This window comes from Motacilla alba, chromosome 2, assembly GCF_015832195.1.
Source record: "Motacilla alba alba isolate MOTALB_02 chromosome 2, Motacilla_alba_V1.0_pri, whole genome shotgun sequence".
Lineage (NCBI taxonomy): Eukaryota > Metazoa > Chordata > Aves > Passeriformes > Motacillidae > Motacilla > Motacilla alba.
Window position 1 is genome coordinate 40,614,608 of NC_052017.1, and position 21,242 is coordinate 40,635,849.

The 21,242-nt window shown below is 41.7% G+C and overlaps 1 protein-coding gene across 5 annotated transcripts in view; it reads left to right on the top strand.

The window, feature by feature from the left end:
- The window catches only part of TGFBR2 (transforming growth factor beta receptor 2), an 83,310-nt gene that overhangs the window by 22,164 nt on the left and 39,904 nt on the right, over positions 1 to 21,242 (top strand). Inside the window, exons 1-2 of one of the 5 annotated variants that reach the window (XM_038125053.1) lie at positions 187 to 342; positions 501 to 746. In XM_038125053.1, coding sequence (XP_037980981.1) covers positions 653 to 746 — 94 coding nt within the window. In that variant the 5' untranslated portion in view covers positions 187 to 342; positions 501 to 652. Of the gene's footprint in view, positions 1 to 186; positions 343 to 500; positions 747 to 807; positions 990 to 12,104; positions 12,169 to 21,242 lie in introns of those variants that run through there. The other 4 variants (XM_038125045.1, XM_038125063.1, XM_038125079.1 and 1 more) reach the window with 4 other exon arrangements.

Here is a 21,242-nt window from a genome sequence, read left to right on the forward strand (position 1 = left end):
AGAGGAGGAAACAGGCTGCTGCTGCAGCATCGTTAAGGTCAGGGATACGGATGCGGGGAGGAGTTCTGCAAAGTCCCCATATCCCAGATGACTCGACCGGGTCCTTTTCAACTCGCAGCGAGCGAGTAGTAGCCCTCCGAGCTGGCGGTTTCCTGTCGACTTTGAGACTCCTCGCAAGCCACAGTGCAGCTCCGGGCGGGTGCCTGTGCCCGGTCCCCGCCTCGGAGGGAGGCAGGCGCAGCCATCCGGGCTGCACGTCGGGGCTGGCCCCGACCGCGCTTGTGGTGGGAGAGCCAGACCTGAGAGGGGCTGGCCTCTGGCAGATGATTGACACCAAACTGGGTGAGGTTTCATGTTAAAAGGAAAAAAAAAAAAATAAAGAAAAAGGGCGAGAGCAGGGGAGGGGGTGACTGTGGGAAGGGGGAGAAGGAACTACTGTAAGAGTAAGAAAGTCCTGCCCAGCTGTTTGCGAAGTTTAAGATTTCCTGTTTCCCCTGCAGCGCCGAAGTGAAGTTTCAGTGAGTCACCCGCGGTCCCGAGCAGCGGAGCGGCGCAGCCCCGCTCCCCGCCAGCCCCGCCACCGCCGCCGCGGCCTCCCCGCCGCCCCCGCGCCCCGCCCGCCGCTCGCCGGCCGCGCCGATCCGGCTCCGCGATGACTCCCCGGCTGCCGAGGAGCCTGCGGCGGCTGCTGCTGCGCCTTTCCCTCTGGGTGCTCATGGGCAGCTCGGTCCCCGCTCTGCTCCGGGGTAAGTGCGCGCCGGCCCGCGCTGCCGCTTGACAGCTGCCGGGGCCGGAGCGGGGCGGGAGGGGACGGGGGCAGGCGGCGAGGGACAGGCGTCCGCCGCGGGAGGCGGGGGACGCGGTTGCTAAGAAAGTTTTGAGGCTGGAAACATTTCGGGAAGGCTTGAGCGTGTTTGTTGATGGCCCTGCGGGAGAGTAAGCGGGGAAGAAAGGACTGGGAATCTCGGGGTTCCGCGGCCAAAGCTGAGGTCCGTCCGTGGAGGGAGTAGGGGGGGAGAAAGGAGCGGATTTGGCAGGAAATCAGCAGGGTTTGCTCGGGCCGGAGGAGCCCGGAGAGGGCATCTGGGGGGCTGCCTGCGGTGGCCGGGGGAAGGGCTGCAGGCCCTGCCCGCAGCTGATGCGGCGGCTGCCGCACCTGGAGCCGGCCCCGTGCGCCGGGCCGGGCCGGGGAACCCGCGGCCCCCTCGCAGCGCGCTCCGGCCCCGGCACCGCCGCTCGGCTGGGCACCGGCTGCGCTGCACAGCCGCGGCCGCACGGCTGGAGGTGCCTCGGGTGGCTCTCAGAGCGCGGGCCTGTGCGTGGCCACAGAGCCCGCTGCTGTGCGGGTCTGCGCTTGGTTACCGAAACTTGGGTTTCGTGAGAGTTTCTGCTGAGAGCAGAGTTTAGCCGTGACTGTGAGCTGTTGGAGTGAAAAGCACTCATTCCTCTGGGACTGACTGTGCATGTTGTTTGATACACTTTTAAAGAGACACTTTATAGTCCTTACCCTGCTTCTACCAAGACATCCTTAGATAGGTGTTTGGGGTCTGCAGTTTGCAGTTTTCTTCATATCATAATTTATAATGTACTATAAGCTTAAAGTTCGGCTGCAAAAACAAGATTCCTGCCCTGAGCAGCTTTCTGTCTCTGTCCTATGAGTAGTTACCCACATCTGTGAATTAACATCTGTGATATCAAGGTTAGGCCCTAAATCACGTTGCAGAACAAGTGATGAACCTAAGAGAACAGGAGATTGCAGCAAACTGCATCTGAAACACTTGTGAAGAATTAAGTAGCTTTCTAAGATGTCTTGTAATGGCATATCTAGTTTTAGTCTTCAGGTAAGGTGTGCAGACACCAGGGCTTCTACAAACTTTGCCCTGGGCCCTCTGATTCTCCTGTCTGGTCCATTCATGGTCAGTAGTTGATCCCAAATTTTGGCTGAAACATAATAACATGAAGTGGATAACTCTTGAATAGCTACTGCCTTTAGCTATGTGCAGTTTTGACTAACTTCATGCTTCATTAACAGCCCTGTCAAAGTCAACAGGTTTTGCATACCTGCAAAGTTACTCATGAAAGCTTAGGGCAGAAGAAAAGAACAGTGTAAGAATAAGCCACTGTGGTGTCCCACAACTCAAAGTTATATTAAATTTGAGGGGTGTAGCTTATTTTTATTTTTATATATATTTTCTATAATTTTTCATTAATGTAAATCATACTCAACTAGCGATGGCCCTAATTTTGACCCCAGCCTCAAACTTTTGCAGATTCCCATCACAAAAAAAATTCAATGCGGAAGCTCAGCTTTTGTTAATCTTGTGTTATTTATTATTTTACTTTTTTTTTTACACTCAATCAGTTACAGACAGTCTCAAACTATAGGTAGATTTTTAAAAGTGGGCATGGCTCAAGAGTTTGTTCTTCTTTCTTGTCATATGTCCAGTGAGGAAAAAGAACACAAACTGGTTACAATTCCAGCATTTTTCATACTCATCTTCATCTACAGCCTACAGTAACCAAAACTGAGTAGACCTTTTGTCAGGTGATCTATTCCATAGCTCCAAAAGCTGTTTTGATAATCACATAGGATTCTATTGTGCTATAGAATTCTATTATTACAGGAAGAGTTGATCAGAGAGCAACAGTTCTGTGGAGGAGAAAGTGTGAGGTTTGGATGTTGGTAGTTTTTTGGCACCAGAATGAAAATTAGAGCTGCCAAATGCTTGGGGGAAAGTAAAACAGAAAAAAAAAAAAAGCTACTTATTTTGTAATAATTCATCAGTATAGTGAGGCTAAAAAAAAAGGAGATATATCAGTCTCAGAAGAGCTCAGTTCCCAGGTGTGCCTTCTAACTAACCAGATGGCTGGTTAACAAAGCACCAGCTAAAATTTCATTTTAGCATTCTTCACAGAAAAATATTAGACAAGAATGACACATTTCCATAAAGATTTTGGACAAACCTGCAAATTCATGAACAGGTACAATAGGAATTATCTCCTTTGAAAAAGATACTCTCATGTCCTGTACCACACAGAAGTAATTGACCTTTTTTGCATAGAGTAAAGGGGCAAGGTGTGATTTTTTTTTTTTGAATGCTTTTGAATGATTTATTGAGCATTTTATCAATTAATGTCCGTGCAAAACAGCAGTTGCCCACATAAGAAATTTGTGTTAGTGTGTTCAAGTGAATATGAATTTGTAGTTTGTCTTTGGGTTAACATAACTACAAATTTGTTGCTTGGAATCATTCATGTAATAATTGTTCATCTCTGAACATCAGGAACTAAATTTCTCCATTCAGCCAAACTCTATTTGCATTATTGTCTATTTTTTTTGAAAGGCGTATCAGAGTTAGTTAATTTTATAGTAGGAAAGTCGAATTTAGAGCTTCAGATGTTTGCAAAAGGGAAGTTGGAGGGCAAACATCTTGTAACGGGATGGAACATGTTTGTAACAGGATTGAGTCTAAAATGCATTCCTGTCCCCCATTAAAACTGGCATTTTTCCAGGTATTTCAGGAGGGAAGTTGGGATATATCAGAGATGGTATTGCATTTTCTTCTATTTATGGGGTATCCTTGAACTGTGAGACTTTTATACCTAAGACTTTGAAAAACACTTTTGTTTGCTTGCTATGTTTAGTTCATTGGCATTAACAAGCTTCTCTAATACTCAGGTGGTGAATTCCATATTGGAATGGTTTCTATTAAAAAATCATGAGCCGGATCTTAAGCTGCTGCACATGAATATAGTTCCATTAGCATTGGTAGAGTTATACAGAGTTATAGCGGGTTCCCTGAAACAGTTTCAAAAGTAATTTCAAAAAAAAAGGGCAATGCAGTAATTCAGAGTTTTTCATATTCAGAGTATTTTTTCACTCATGTTTTATAAACACTATTATATGACATATATTTAGCCAAACAACATTGCTTCAAAATGGAATACTCCTTTCTGGGATGAATTGTTACAGTTTGAAAGATGCAGCATCTTATAACGGTGCCAAATAAAAGTTGTCATTGTGAGAAGGTTAACTCTGAACACAGGAGGAAATATGGTGTCAGGCTCTTACCAGAAGGAAAATTCCTTGCGGTTTGATTTGTGGGGGTTTTTGCAAGTTTGTTTTTTTTCAAAGTCTTTTAGAAAGCACTTGCTCTTTTGAGGGGAGAAAAAAAAAGAGCCTAGTATCACTGTAGCACCCGTTGTTGGAGTTTCCGATGCTTATATTTCCTCTGCAAGGTATTTTTAAAGTGATACTTTGTTGGTTTTTTGGTTTTGGTTGTTTTTTTTTTTTTTTTTTTTTTTGCATTTTTGGCATCAGAACTCTTTTCTCAGTAATGTATGTAGGTGCTACATGCACTTTGCTAGCATTCACTGCCACTTCTCCGTCCTCAGAAGAGCTGTGCCCTATCCAGTACTGCCAAAGTGAGCAACACCAACAGGTCGTGCCCAATCTATTACTCTTGGATCTTGCATAACAGGGTGCATTTATATCAGCTAGGTATGAAATGTGCTCACTCGTGCAGTGACAGATTCTGATGAAAGTGATCATGCAATCTCCACCCTGGCTGGCAGGGCCGCAGTCCAGCATTGGTGGCACAGTGAAAGGCAGGGCTTCCAGCCACCTCTGTGGTCCCGGGATCAGCAGTGGGGACATGGGCTGCTACAGCCCTGATTTTCCCATGGTTCCCACAGCCCTTCTGGCACCTGCCAAGCGGAGGAATGAAAGGATGCCCTGAGGTAGGTGGGAGACAACGGCGTCATTTCCTTTGCCCCAGAGGAGCCTTTTGACTCAGGGGAAATACCCGAGTAGGCACATCCCAGGAACATTAGATATTTTGTGTTGCCAGAGCATTGCAAACTCAGTAAAATTGACTGAGATATCAGCCAGTCTCTAAAGATGTTGTAGAGTACAAGGGGTTCCCAGCATGAAGTAGTGGAGTGCCAGTCCTGATATGAAAAAGAAAGTTGGCTGAATCCTAGTCTAAGAGAGTGAGTGCTGAGGTTTGGGTTACTTAATTGGTCTTTAGCCTTAAATTTTGTTGGTGTTAGAGGGGGTTTTGTTGCTTTGTGGTGTTTTTTTGTGTTTGTTTTCCCTATAGGATAATGGGAAGTGATTTTTAAACCCTTATAAAATGGTTTCAAGAATAAAATGAAAGGTGAAGAAAAAATACTTGCGCTTTTCTATGAACTCTTATTCTGGAAGGTTAAAATAGACTAAAATAAATCAGAAAGAGTATGTTTTGTCTTTGACAGCCAAAGTCCTTTGGAAGTTTAATTTCACTGGCAGGTGTATTAAGAAACAGCAGAGAAGCTTCTTACTACAGGGGATAGATTGCTTTTACAGCAAGGAGTGGGCGTACATACTGGGACAGGGCAAATACCCCTGAGCAATGGGTTGGCACTAAGCATTTGCAGAATTGGGTTCTCAGTGACCCAGCTAAATCTTTAGCAGTTGTTTTCCATATTATGTCTGCACTCTGGCATAGTGACAGAGCAGCAGCGCTGGCATTTGTTGAGTACAACATTTTATATCCTACTGCCTGAAAGAACATGGTTTTAGTTGTGTACAGATGTTTAGGGTAAGATATGTAAAGAGAGCAAACTGCTTCAAACGCCATGCACTGATGGAATCTCATCCAGAGGAGTAGTTAGAACTAGCAAATGTCACCAGGAATTGCTTAAATCCATTTTCCTGGTGACAGCATGCTCATGATTTGTATGTGTCCATTAGCTTCTAGAGATTTAAGCAGAATTGAAATTGAAGCGTGTTTTAAGGGCCCTGCCCAGCAGTTCATATAGACTAATGTCAGCTTGTTTGCATTGCTGCAAAGCTTTAGCAACTGTTCTAGATTTTAAGAAACGATAACATTGGCAGGGGAAGTACTAGTTGCTGATTTGTCCATGTTCATGCATATTTTTTTAAATATGCCATTTCCTTGCTCTTTCTCTTGCTGTGAATGCCATTGTAGTTGTTACAGCTGGAACTACCTGTCCTTTTTTTCATATGGGTTTTAAAGCCTTTTCACCTCTGGGAAGATCCTCAGGAAGAAGTTTTCCCTTGCTCAAACAACTGGTATTTAGCAAGAACTTCCTGCTGGCATTCATCCCTGAGTTAATCTGGTTGGAATTAGAGCTGGTTGAGAGTTTTTGACACTGTTTTTCATGGGAAAATGCTGATTTGTCAAAACTGAGACAATTTGTGGAAATGTACCAGTACTTTCATCAGGAAACATTTCCTTTTTTTTTTTTTTTTTGTTTCTTCCATAGGCCACAGTGGAATTTCTGATATAGAAAGATAAAAAAATAATCATTAATCAATAATTAGACGAAACACTGGTCAATGGAAGAAAGGTGGGATTAAGTGCATGGCCTGACTCACAAAATGCACATTTGAAACTGGAGCTCCCCCTATCCACTCTCCCCAGGATATTGGAGGGCTGTCACTCCCACTGGGCATGCATATATAGACATCCCAATATCTAACACCTCAAATGACTTTGGTTTCACTCTGTTGTGAATATGAGAATGTATGAAATGTTGAAGCACTTTGTGGGGTGGGAAAAACATTCCCCTGACAGCATTTTTAAGGTTGACCTGTAGCCATGCGTTCGTTTGCTCCTTGTTGGGTGGGAATGGCAGTGCTCTGAATGGCTGGGGTCTTCTAGTCTTTGTTTCAAATTGCTTTATTCAGAAATTTGTGTCATGCAAAGGAACCACAATTTTGATTATTAACAGTCCTGTTAGTCTGATTTCAGGATTCCAGTTCTCTCCTCACCTAGAGCAGTGTTTTGGCAAAAATTGGACTGAAATTAATGGATTTCAGGAGCAGATAGAGGAGTCTGCTTCCTCACACTTTGAGCATGCTTCATGCTTTGTGTTGACAACCTACCTAGCAGTTACATCCCTACAGTGACACCTGGGATTAACACTGTGCCTTTCAATGGCAATCTGAAACCAGAGGTATTAGAAAGCTGTCTTCTGTTCCTACTGTCTTCTGTTTGTACCCAAGCACTACAGCCCACACCCTCAAAGGAGCTGTTTCCCTGTTCTCTTAAGTAGATACCTGAGGTTTTAAGGTAAAAAAAAATAAAGATTTATCAAGCAGCCAAAGCTATACGTTTAGCCAGTGATTTGCAAGTCACACCCTATTCTTTATAGTGTGTTTATAGTTACCAGTAACACAAGTTTTGAAAGATCAATTCTGCCCTCTCTGCAGCCGATCAGTTCTTCCAAAACATTTCATTGATATTCCCAGGGGCTTTGTTTAATGCAGCATTAAAGCTCAGTTAAAAAAACTGGTCTATGCAGGGGACATTAGAAAATGCATATTTGTTCCCAAGGTCATGGTGGCTCTGTCAGGGCTTAGAGACTTTCTTCTGTGAATTTGAACAGTACACCCAGAGAGCAGCAGGAAGGTCTCAGTGCTATTCCTTGGAGCAACATTTTCCAAGTAAAGACCCGAGTGAGCGTGGTTCTTACGTGCCTGGGGCACTTTAACAGGTCTCTTTAAAAACTAGCATTGTGCAAGTGGAGCGTGTGCAGCCAGACTGTCAGCTGGCATAAATCAGCTTCCTCTGTTGAAGCCGAGGAACCTGCCCTGATTTATACCAGCTGGCAGAATCTGGCCACAGAATAAATAATAGGCAACTGTATGTTATGAGGCTGTAATTCCCTCGAGGGGGCTTTTGTGGTATCAGTCTTACAGGAGCCAGAGTGATCTGGTTCTCTTTCTTGGAGCTAAAGAGTAATTTGACTGCAATTTTTTGAAGTCCTCAGAACATTAAGGGTGGGAGATTTCAGAAAGAGAACACTTCCAATCTTCTTTTAAGGTATCATTAAGGATTTTTGCCCAGGAAGAGTCATGGTAGGGGAATTTGGGAGGATGCAGATGAATTGATGCGGGATAGGTAGTCCCAAAAAAAGATAAATATATAAGAAGGAGGATTTCTCATCAAGATGAGGCCTTTCCTTTGAAAACACCTGTGTGCATTTCCTAAGATGTATGAAAGCTGAAGCTCCCTCATCATTGATAAGCTTCTAGTGCTGGTGTAGTTAATAAGGAAGAAAAGTGGAGAATGCAAAATAAGAACTAAAGAACAAAGGCCTTCTCAGAATGTGGATGTGGTTTTTTATTTTGTTAAACATTTTACTCAGAAGGATCATAAGTGAGCTGGTTCTCAATTTATTGACTTTGCAAGAAAAGGGGGTTCAGTTAGATTTATCAAGTGTTGACCTGTAATTCTCCTGGATCTAAATATTTTAGATGTGAGATGCAGGTGAGCCATCTCCCTCCAGTTTTAATCCTGATGTGCATTCTGCAGCCCAGAATGGGATTAAGTTCATCATGCCTATACATACCTGTTGGCATGGTTTGATGGTGCCTGGGGCTTTTGGATGATAATGTGGCAATTTTGTAGATTTCATCTCACTAACTAATGTAAGCACATCTTTAATGTTGCTGTACAAGGGGCCAAACTTTGAAGCAGACCACAGATGATTAGTAATGGGTTATCTCTTGTGGTTATTTTCAGGGAAAAAAGCAGAAGCAGCTATCCAGGATTCTTGTGTCTTGAGATACTGATCTGGTCTGATCCCTGAGCCTAATTAGCAGCTTAGATACTGCTGAAAACTTGTTATAAAAAGTAGCAGTACATCAGTGGTTTGGATAGCACCGCTTCAGCAACAATTTAAGACAGGTCTTAGTTCTCAAAGGAAGATTAAATTTCTTACCATTTTGGCTGCCCTCCTGATTTTAGCATTACCAGGCTGTCCTGACCAACTTCCATATGCTTTGGGAGCTCTGTGGCTAGAGCAAATGTGAAGTCATAGTTATATCAGGACTCAGCGTACCTTCACGTACTGCAGCCGGCGGTGTATGTGAATAACTTCTGGCCACTGAAGTCTGTGCTTGGGGAAATAGGATAGATGTAACTACATCTTTTTATTTCCCAGCTTTTTTCTTCCACCTCTAGTCTCTTAAAATATTCCTTCTTTATGCAGTTAGTATCCCCTGTGCAAATTCAGGCTCCACTTGGGATGCTCTGCTCTTAGCTCTGTAGCTGTCTTAAGCTTTCCTTTAACGTGACTGGGTAGTGATTTCAATGTGCTCCATTCTTCTTGAGAAACTTACAGAAAGGGTGCAGGAAGTAAGGAGCAAATCTTTGTGTGTTTCACTAATGGGAAACATTTCATGAGATTTTGAAAAATTTGAACAATCTGCGGTCAGGAACCAATGGAGAAGAGCTGCCATTTGCAGATGGTGGTTGATCTTTTATTCCCTTTGACCGGTTCTGCCCACCAGCATGCAGCAATTACCCTTCTCATTTGTCTCTGGCATACAAGGAGATCTGTGATTCCGCAGTGATTGTGCTGTGGCAGTAGGCCAGCTGCCCTGCTGTGTACCTTCTACCTCACCACAGCTCCTATTACCAATTTTCACGGTTGCCTTGCCTCCTTTTCCTACAGTGGTTAGAGCTTTTGCCCTGAAAGTGGGAGACCCATGGTCATGTCACTCCTCAGCCTGAGTAGCTAAACTCCATCAATGAAAGGCTCTAGGATGAAGGATCCTTGCTGGCTGAGACAGGGGAAGGCTTTAGAGGCAGCACTTTGCAGAAAAAGGGTTGACATGTGTGTGGGTGGTCCCCCAAAGCATGTCACAGGAGAAGAAAGCCTGTTCCCTGATGGATTCATTCATTATTCCAGCCCCTGCAGGGTGACTGATACTCTCTCCAGGGAGTTCACAGCACAACAAAGAGACACTTTACATACAGAATCTTTTTTCCTTTCTGAACTGAAAACAACCATTTCTCATCCTCATGAAAAGATCAGAGGGGACCATGTAATAGTCATGACTTCGTAAGCTTCTTTATTTAAGCCTTCACAAAGTAACTAGGTCAGCAATACATGCTTCTGGGCTATTGAATTTCCCTTTTTCCTCTCAGTCTATTCTTCCATTTCCTCACCCAGCTTTACCACAAGGGAATGCCTTAAGTCAAAAATCTGGGAAGCTGATCCTTTTATTGCATTTGTAGTATTCTCATCTGGTAAGTACAGTGCCAGGCCATGAGGCTTTCAGAGCTAACATAACCCAAGTTTGCATGTAAACAGGAATACCACACTGTCTGGTTGTAACTAAAGCCATATCTGCTCTCTCTTTGCTCTGGATAATAGATATAGGAGGACATTCAGCAGGAAGGGATTGGTAAACTCTTCTGGAAAGGAAAATATGACCAAAACGTGTTTCCTTTTTTTTTGTTTGTTTTTATTTCTCCATCACCTTCTTGTTCACACACTCCTTACTTTTCACATTTATACTTTTGCCTTAAGGTTTCTGGCTGGCTGGGGGCTTTGCTGTTCTCACTTTTCCCTGAGGCCACATTGGCATGATGAATATTTATTAGTGCAGGAGCAGCCTAGGGATTCTTATACATATATGTCCCCTGATTTTAATATTTATGAAGGAAAATAAAAATGTGATTCCAGCTAAATCACCAATATTCATGAACTGGGGTTCAGAATGAAGAATCAGGCATATCCTGTTATTTAAAAAATATGCACTTGACCCTAAAAGGATTTCAAAGTACCTGTATTTGACATGAAAGTTCATCCTATACAGACTGGAAGGGATTAGAAGCTCCTTATTTCATGTGAGAGAAGGAGACAAGTTTTGTTGGTGACTTACAACTAAGAACAACTTTTGTATCTAAGCCTATGGTTAAAACAGAGAACTAGGAAATGAGAAGCCTCTTAGTCTTTAGAGACTCAAACACAGATTTCCAGCTTCCCATGATTTCATCCATTGTATTTTTGAGGCCACCATTAAACTTCAGTACAATCATTTATATTAGTATTTCCATAGTTTCAACTTGTGTTGCTTAATATGTGGCAAAAAGTGATGCAATGGTGTGTTAATTACAGTTTCTATAGACAATTCTAGAAGTTGTGGGAAATTAACACAGATTGTTTCAACACTTGTCAATTGTGATTGGGAAACTGAGGTTCAAAGAGAGTCATAACCCCTGTTCTTTTGCTACAGAAATTCTGGATTAGAGCCTTTAGAGAATCCAGAAATTCTGAACAGTCTCAAACACCCTGTCAAGTTCAATAATATATTAGCACTTTTTTTCTCCCCTGTTTTTCTCTGGTTAAGAGGCTGTGTGCCAGGAGCTTGGTGAGGCACATGGAAGCTTTGGTAACTGTCTTCTGTTTCACAACTGAAGGCCTAACTTTTCTCTCAGTTGTCCACATATATATTATTCATGGTTCAGCCAATTTGCACATTCCAAACAAGGCTTTTTTCTTCTGGTGGCTTATAATATGATTATCAGGCATGTACCTACTGGTGGTTTGAAGGCAGAAACTTACTAGCCTTCTCATGAGTGAAGGTGGGTAGCAAATGCTAGAAGCAAACCACTAATTATTTGAAGTATCTTACTCTTGAAAGCTAATGACAAGGCACATTTACCACTATCATAACCACATACCTAGAAATAGAAAGCACTGGCACCTGCTTTTCCTAGCTGTTGCTTAGCATGAGTGCTTAGACTGCCCATACAATCATCACTTTTCCCTTTAAAAGGTGGATTTTGATTTAAGTTTCCACTGTGCTTTTGAAAATGAGATATGGTTTGCATTTACCAGGGCATCAATTTCTACTCTACTGTCTTTAGCCTGCAGTAGGTAAGGAAGGAGGAGGTACTGTTTGTTTGGAACCATGATGACTTTTTTGCAATTTCAGGTGAGTGTTTAGTGTTATTAATTCCTGCTTTTTCAACATGATGGATTATTGTGGTTTTGGGCATAGAAAGAGCTAAAGAATTAGGAATAGTACCCACAGCTGCTGTTCTCTGGCTGGATATGAGATATGGTTGGTCAGATTGGTCAGATATGTAGGCACTTTGCCATGCCTTGTTAAGTTTCCATAAATAACATAAACACCACTAACTGGGATAATTTGCCTTAAGGTGCAGTTAAGGTAGTGCAACCTAGCTAAATCTGCTCTTTTAGAATGCTTAGCTGTAGGTAGCAGAGCTCGTGTGGAAGTTTACCACAGTTAGTTGGTGGAAAATAGGGTTTTAAGCTGTGCTAACTTGATATTTCAGATTCCATGGGGGAGGATATTATGAAAGGTGAAAAAACATCCCTTCTGAAAAATGGAAGCTGTAGGTGAGTGAAACCACCCCAGACAAGGTGTGCATTTTTAGCAAACAGGATACTTTCATTATTAGACTACAGCCATGGCATGTGATAGACTTTCCAATGTGAGTCTCTAAACTAAGACCGGGTTTGGCTTGTTAAACACATACCCAGGTAAGTTAGGGTTTTGCAAAACTAGCTGGGTGAAATGGCTTCACTTTCAGAAGGCCAGACTAGGAATACCATCCACAGAGTCATAGAGCTCTTGCAACCTTTGAATCTTTGATGCAGCAGGTTTATACCACCAGGCTGATAGCACTCACATCCCTCTCAGAGTTAAGACTAGCATCTCCAGAAGTAACAAAACAGTTAAACTGCTCTGCTAACTAATGTTGTACAGGGGTATTTCAAATATGCATGAGTTATAAAATTTTACATCCAAGGAATTAAAAAAATTTCTCTATTGCTATGGAACACTTTCCTCTGTTATAGTCTAAGCTATTACTGTGTTGGGAAAGCTTGGAATTGTTTTGCCTTATGAGAACACTTTTAAAAACAAACTGTGTTCTACATGAGTGTAGTATTTGTGAGAAGTGCCAAAGTGACAGGTTTAGAGAATGAGCTGCCCATGTCACTGAGCAGTTTTGCCAGAAACCATAACAAAGCATGTAACTGGCTCGTGGTGTTTAAAGGGATGCTGAGTGCCTTGGCTGCTATGACCATATTATGCACAGCTTCCTCAATGACAGTTGTTGAAATAGTATTTTCATGATGTAATTATTAATCTACTTGGCATTTGATTAAAAAGATCAAGGCATTTCATAGAAGCCCTTAAACATCTTGCAGACTCCTACTGATTTGTACAGTTGAATAAGTGCCCTCCAGATTAGGGATGATGATGACCAATATCCAGAAACATTTGATGACTTTAAAATATTAAACATCAATGAGTATAAGTTGACATTTCAACACTCAGAAATCACAGCATCTGGTGAAGATCTTATCCTATTAAATTTAACTCATATATGTGACAATAAACATCTTCTGTCCTGCAGCGGCAGGAACATTATGTAGTAGCAGAGGAACATAATGCTGTGCCAGAAATGAACTGCACCATTTAAAAATTTATCAAGTGTCATTGTATATTGCTTTTCACAGTTCTTAGTTGTTAGGAAAAAAAATGGTTGAAGTAATTGGTTGAAGTTTGAGGTATTCAGATGAAATTTGAGAGGTGGTGGTATGTTCTGAGCTGCTGCTTGGCATGCTTGCTCTTGTGATTCTGTCTTATCTCTTCCCAGCTTTCTCCTCAATAGAAGGAATTGTTTCTTAGAGACTTAAATTAGTCCTTTTTTTTTTTTTTGCAATGTTTCTTTTAAACAAGCTTGCAAGCGTATATGCTGTCTTGGAGTCCTGGTGAAAGATTATGGTCTTAAGAATTACTGAAGAGATAGCTGGAGGACTGAAATAGTGGATTTAGAGTAACAACTATTACATAAAGCAGCTGGGAGGGGAAAACCCTGGAAATGCAACTTGATGTGTGCATTTCAAATTTACAATTATATTCTGCCTCATAATAAAAGAAGTGTGAGAGCCTGCAGTCCCTCACACATCTTCAGGCAGGTAGACTAAACATTTTAGATTGGCAAGTCCCTTCCTGCTGAGCAGCACCTAATGTGGGAATGTCCTCCCCTTATACTGTAATGCAAGCCCTGCTGGGGGCTGGGTGCTACAAGCAGTGAGTAATGTGTTGTTTTATGGAATGAAAAGTGTTGTATTCCTACATGCCAGTCTTTTAGTGTCCACAGTTAATTTTTTTTTAATGTGGGTGGACCATACACTCACATAGATGCAAGTGTCCTTAAAGTACTCAGTTTTATGATATAGTGGATGAATTCTCTTTGCATGTGATTTACAAATAATGGCAAAGATAAGGACCTTTCAGTGCAGTTTCAAGAGAGGTATTTAAGGGGGAAACACCTATTTATTTCAGAATGGGCAGGTTTCACTCATGGCTTTTATTTTCCTTTAAGCCCAGTAAAATTTCCGCCTCAGATGGAAATGAAGGAGCCCTTATTTTGTGCCCTTATTTCAGCTGGTATTACCAGCTAGTGATTCACAGTCACAGAGTTAACTGCGGGGAGTAATTTGCAAATGCATGAAAAGGAGCAGCTAATACCTGGGGGATATGTTAGCAAATTTACCTCTGGCAGACAAAGGAGATGCAGCTTTGTTGAGAGAGATACATCTTTACCAAGATATCTGATAACTCACTAACAGTGTGCCGTAGCAGTAGGATCTTTGCAACAGAAGTCTGAAAAAGAAAGTTTTCCTAAGGTTGAACATCATTAGAAGTGTGTAGTTTTATGCGTATGCCTTTTTCTCAATACTCAGTGTATAATTCTCATTAATAGCTGTGGCAGTTAGATGCATCTATCAAGATAGCATGTCCCCAGGGTATTGAATTCTATTATTCTGCTTCTTTGCATGTAACTTGACAAAGACAAATATAACCATCCAAGCTACTGAATTTGAGAAGGATGTGTATTTTTCTTCAAATCTATTCAAAGTGATTCTACTCCTAGGGGATTACATTTGTGTCTAACTTTCCTCTGATTTACTATTTTAGCTGAGCTGATGGATTATGAAAGAGAGTAATTTCTTTTCAATACTGTTTTCCTGAATCTGTCATTCAAAACTTGCTGTGTGGGGACAGAATGGTTCATAAACACCATTTTCTTGAAGGAAAATGGCTTCTCACAGTAAAAAGGAGCTCTGAACAGAGCTTCCGCACAAACATGTTTGCCCATCAGTAGCTGACAGAGGAGCCTCTGTGTGTCTGTGTTAAGGATGTGGACTTGTTAAATGAGTCTTCTTATTTGGAAACAGTTTTTCAAATAGACTAGCAATGATGGAGTCTATTCTGTTCTAGAGAAAGAAATTGTGTAGAATTCTCTCATCATAATCGGTAGGTTATACTGTAAACTGGTACCATAATAGCATCCTCTAGTCATGGTCTGTGCCTTAACTTAAATTCCAGATCTCTCAAATATTCCTCAAGTTCAGAGGTCTTCAAAAACCTAAATAAAATCAGGTCTTTTACACAGCTTATATTAATAAGTTGTCTTTTTATGTTAAGCTTAAACCAAAATTCCCAAGTAACAATTTTAGAATTGTTGCTACAATTTTTGCATGCATAACATCCTTGTTTTTGTTTTGCTTTCTTGCTTGTTCATTAATGGCTGGGAGGAACAGATAGTGGCAGTGAATTCACTTTTAAAAAATCCCACTAATATCCTCCTTTTATCTGGAAAAACAAATATTTATAAATCCCTGTGTTTTATGTAGCTGTGTAACGATTGCAAGTTTGAAAGAACAGTTGTCTAGTTAATCCATTTAAATGCTTATTTTGATTGGGCAGCTGTGAGCCTTTGTATGCATGCAGCTTCTCCCCGCACCTACTGGAGTGTTACAAAATACCACGGAAATTCTGGTTTGGTTCAGGAGCAACCAGTGCACACACGTAGAGTTTTCTGTTGTACAGATAGAGACTCTTGCCATGCAGACCTCATCCTTTTTAAAGGTGGCCCCAGGAACCGTGGCCAAAGCCAGTTTGCTCTGACAGCTCCAATCCTGGCTGTACAGGTTGCTGAGATCATGCCTGAAGAATCTGGGTTCTGGTTGGAGGCACAAAGCACCCCTAACGCACAGCACAAAAGGTGCACTTGTGAAGGGCCAGTGCAGAGGCTCACTATGGAACTGTGCGTGGAAAAAGACTGAGAAACTTCTGTTTAAATATCTCTGCCTAGGTGAGGTTAGAACACTGAATTGCAGGCCTGCTATTTATGTGCTCCAAACCATGCCATTGGACATAAAATCTTTTTATGTCTTACTCATGCTATTTCTGCCCCTTGTGCTTCATAATTCTGCAGAATTTCCTTCTTGTAAATGTGATGCTTAAACTGATATTTGAACAGATGCAGCCTATTCCAGTTATTGTGTTATATATTAGGATTGCTTTTGATTTACTTTTTTTTCTTTTTTAATCCCAAATCTATTATTTGGGTTTGGCTTTGTTTGACTAAAGTTTTGTTCATTGGTTCACAGGCTCTTGATTCCAGTTTAGAGAAAGGAATTGTAGTCAGAAGCAGGATATTTGAAATCAGAGATATAAGTTGCAGTTCTGTAGAAGTTTCAGAACAGAAAGTAAAACTTTTGTCTGGGTTTACAGAGTGTTTTCCCAGACTTGTGGCAGTTTCAGGTAAATATTCATCACATTTTTCCCCTGAAACAAAGCAGAATTGGGTTGACTGGTTGAATTTTATTTTTTGTGTTCACATTACAGAACTGCAGCAAAATAAAATGTTTCGTGTCAGACATAGGATATATGTGCTTCACACACTCTGTCCCTTTAATATCCTTCCTCTTGAAAAAATTGTATTCTAAAAACAAGACTGTTCTGACTCTTCCAGCATCCTGTGAAGAGGAGGCATCTGATAGGTCTCTGTACTGCTGAAGAAACAGTCAAGAGTGACTGTCTTCTCAGTCTCCTATCTTCTCAAATGTCTCCCGTAAAATGTTAACTCGAGACACCAAAAGTCCTTTTTCTATACTTCAAAATCAAAATAACCTCGAATCCACTTTTACAGTGGATTTAAACAACTATGAGGCCTGAGGTGCTTCTGCAGATATGTCTGGGAAGAAACATCAGTCCTTGGAATGCTCCCCAAAGCATCATAAGCCATGCTGATGAGTCCTAAGCAAATTCCATCTGCCCTTGCAGTGATGATGCCTGGCAGAAAAGACTAACTGCAGAGCCCCTTTCATCTCCTGGAAGGGCTGTCATCTCCTGTCTCAGGGTATGTAACATTTGAAAGCAGACTGTGGGTTGGAGACAGCAGCAGAAGGCAGGTTCCCCATGCCCCTGGCTTGTTGGGCAGCCTGACCTTTCCCCAGAAGTAGCTCAAGCCATAGATCCACAGAGACTTTTCAGCCCTTGCTGCTGCAGTGGAAATATGCAGTTTTGCTTTACCCCAGCTGTGGGTTGCCACTCCTCATACCACATTCTTCATTGTGTTTGTGTTGTCAGATAGATGTCTAGACTGGAGAACTCTTCTGGGTCAGGCTGGCCTTTGGAGGGGGAGGGAGGTGTGGTAAGGTGCGGTCTGATTCCTCTGGGAGGCAGGAGAAAGTGCAATGGAGGGTGTGAACAAATAATGAGCAGGGGAACATGACTGATGTTTTTTGCAAAATTCTTTGTGCAGATATTCCTCTATGACCTCACTAGAGAGAAAGGGAAAAAAGAGAAGATCTGTTATGTTCACAATGCTTTAGATACAAATGTGCCGTTTTTCTGAAAATGGTCTGAGGACTTCTCCACGAGGCAGACAATTGTTGTTCTCAAAATATGTTGTTTCTTTGCATCAGAAAGGAACATTAAAATCCAGATGTCAGATGTGTGTTTGAGCAGGCCTTTGCAGTGGCATCCCCAAAAGAGGGATCTGATGAGAGCTCTGTGAAGCTGCGTGTGGTAGGAGCCTTTCAAAACAGAAGATTAGTATGGCTTTCTGACCTCTCAACCTGTCAGGAAAGTGTGTGTCAGTAGTTTTTAGGGCATACTAGTAAAAATAATAAAAATGAGAATTAAAAGTATAAAATGGCAAATACAGGAGTGATACTTTTTCTGATTCACCAAGCGACCTGGCTGTATCAAAGGGAACCTGTGGGAGTCAGACGTAACTTTGAATTTCCTGTTTTGTGTGATTTGTCACAGTCTGTATGTCTGTGCTTCATTTTCACTACTTTAAAAAGCAAGCAAAAGTCTTCCCCCAAAGTAAGATATTCTCATAACCTTTCCTGGAGCTAGGTCTCTGAGACTAGAGAGGGTTTGGACATGCCTGCCAGTCTTCTGAGTGAACAAACAGTATTAATAAACATCTGCCCACCTGTATTAACTCTTGGCAAGCCACAGCAGCTTCTAGTTATTATTTTCACAGTTTCTTCTATGTTTTAGTTATCTTAGTGTGCTCTTTTGAATACAGTAGAGCTTATACATTTGGCAGGAGTTTAGCTGTAGCAAGGGTTAACTAGAGAGAGTTAACTGTAGTTTCAGCAGAAAGATTTGGCTTTTTGCCACCTGAGTTTCTGTATGCAGCCAGTGCAGAGCACGGTCTTCAAAGAATTTCCATTTTGCATTTGGAAGAGATTATTTTCTGCTATCTATCCAGTCTTCCTTATTACTGCTGAAAATACTGCAGATAGATAATCAAGTAACACAAAAGCTTTTTTCACACATGGAATTCAGACCTCTGGAGCTTATACTGATTTTAAAGTAATTGAGTAAACCACAACAACTTTATGTGTGGTAGTCTCAATTTTGAGTCTGACTAGACTTGGTCCTAATACAACCTGTATTGAGGAAATTTAACAGGATCCAGGTTTTACAGGATTTGATGAAAACTTTAAAACCACCCCTTTAATTAAGTGCTATAAACTCATGTGATGGTGTGTGTGTGCCAGGGCAGCACTTAGTTACTTGTAGCTATTCAGAAAATTAGGCAGGATAAGGCCTTATACTAAACAAAAGTCTTGTAGGAGTGTCATTTGTGTTTGGCCAGGCAAGTATGTTACTATTTTTGATTTCTATGTGTCTTTGGTGCTACAGTGGTATGCGAGAGTTGAGGATAGTGCTCTCTCTGCACAGCATGCTCTGCTGTCACAGTGAAGAGCCAGCATAGCAGTTGTCATTGTAAGGGAATGTACCAATGTGCCCACCAACTCTGTCCATCAGAAGAACCATGGAAGAACATGGGACGGATGACAGGGTTTGGCAATACCATACAGCAGAAAGCTCCTAGCACTTTTGAAATTTGCCTCTTTGCCTGTACCATGGATCCTAATGTGTTCTAGTGCCCGGAAGTTTAGCACAAGCTGCGGTCCCTTGACCTGAGACACAGACTTCAAAACTTCTCTGCTTTCCTCCCACCTGTAGCCTGTTCAGTGAGGATGCACCCAAAAAGGCAGGCAAGATTGCCTTTGCATTAAGCAGGTATCCTGGGCCAGGTATTAAGGACTGCTTGTAAGTAAGAAAGTGATGGCTCCCAATAAGCAGCACTGTTACCTTAAGAATATGATCAATTTCTTTTAAGGTCTCGTGGGCTTTTCAGTTGGCATGTGACAGTTGAGCACATTCAGTAGCCTTGGAGATAAACTGAAGTGCCAGGGTGTGTCTCTCTGGAATACTTATGGCTAATAGAAATAGCTTAGCCATAACATTTTTAGCAAATAAGTTCTGTTCCACCTGTACTGGGTAGGCTTCTGAATTTCCCTGTTGGAAACTGGGAGTTTAATAAATGGACCCTTGAAAACAGGGTAAATGGCTCTTTAAGATGGATGTTCCTCATTACTTTTTTCATAAGAGACATAAGGGGAAGAAATATAAATTAAGCTTTTGGAGGCAGTATGTGCCTCCATCAGGACAAATGATTCACCTTCCCCATTGCTATTATGAAGAATTAAGAGCTCTATCATACTTTGAAGCAGGAAGGCAGTGGTGTAGCTACTGAGGAAACAGGAGTGGAGAGAAGAAGGTTACTATAAACAGGCTTTCTTGACTGGATGAGGGAAGAGATGCAGTAAGTTCAGATACTCCATTCAACCTACATAGAAGGTACAAATGCATGGGGTTTTGGAGCCTTGCATGGGCAAGGTTCTGTAGCAGAGAGTAGAGGCATATTTGTATTTTTCTGAGTCAGAATATTTATTATGTATGTTCTAAATGTTAGGGGGTCATCCACAGAGACTCATCTGTCATGAAAAAATATCACAGAAATAACTGTATTATGCTTGAATGACTGCTGTCTATTTTCAGACCGTATAAGTTGGAAAAATAATATTTGTACAAAGCTGAAGTGTTTATATTTTCAGCTCTGTTTCAAGTGAAGTAATGACAGCTTTCACTGAGCAGAGGAAAATACAAAAGGAGGTTTCGATGCAGAATATGCTTCTTAGTGCACAGGTCAGAGTTAGTTATGCAAATATCAGTTCTGAACCATGAATCATGCTTATTCCAACAAAGCAGGAAAGCTGGTTTTGCTAATCTTGAGAACCAGATGAACATTGCTGTGTTCGATGTTCATTGTATATTTGAAGTCCCAGGAGAGGTTAACCGCTGAAGACAACTTCCAGTAAATTCCAAACTCAATGCATTATGCAGAAAAAAACCTAGACCCTGTAGTCATACTTGAATAAACTGAACTTGCTATTATATCACATATGATTCCCCAGAGCTGTGTGCTGTTTACCAGCTTTGTTAGGGAGGCTGTGGGTTGAAATCGGGAGAAGATGAAGCGTCCATTTAAGTGCCCTATGGGAAGCCATCATTTAGATTTTTTTCAGCCTCTTTGCTTGGAGACAGTATTCTTTTGTTATGCCAGCCACGGAGTGCTAAATAGTGGCCAGAAAATGCACTGCAAGTTAAGGATCCACAGGTGAAAATCTATCTCATTATATGAGGCATCAAAATAATGTTTTCAGAATGCTTTCACATTTCTATCTAAAGTGCTGAGCTGGAGTCTCCTCTCACCTGCACTGCTGTCAGTCAGAATCATGACAGCGAGCTCTGTTCTTAGGCTTTTCTTAGGCACTGCTGTGCCCTGTACCAGAGAGAAGAGCCTAGCCCATGATTAAAACTGCTAATGATCACTCATTTTGGAAATTGTGGATAAAAATAGTGGCATTTTAATGCTTTAAATACAAAAAATTATCTTCATCTTCAGCATCTCCAGTGTGCTGTTCCCTCTCTCATTTTCTCTGGTTGTGTCCCTTCCCCCAACTCCTGCCAGATTTGATTCTATGTCTGTGTCAATGCCTGCAGCAATCCCTGCAGCAAAGTTTTGTCAGTTCCACTTGCTATTAAAAACCAGGCACTTCTACTGCAGAGGCGAGTTAAATGAAGTTTTCCAACTCCTGCTCCTTTTCCTTTTGTCTTCTCCCTCTGCATGTACCTTCCCCTTTACCTTGCCTGCTGGTAGATGAGAAATGGTGGTTTCCCAAATTCAGTGCAGTTCATCAGTGGTTTTCTGGCTTTCCTTTATTCCACCTTGGCC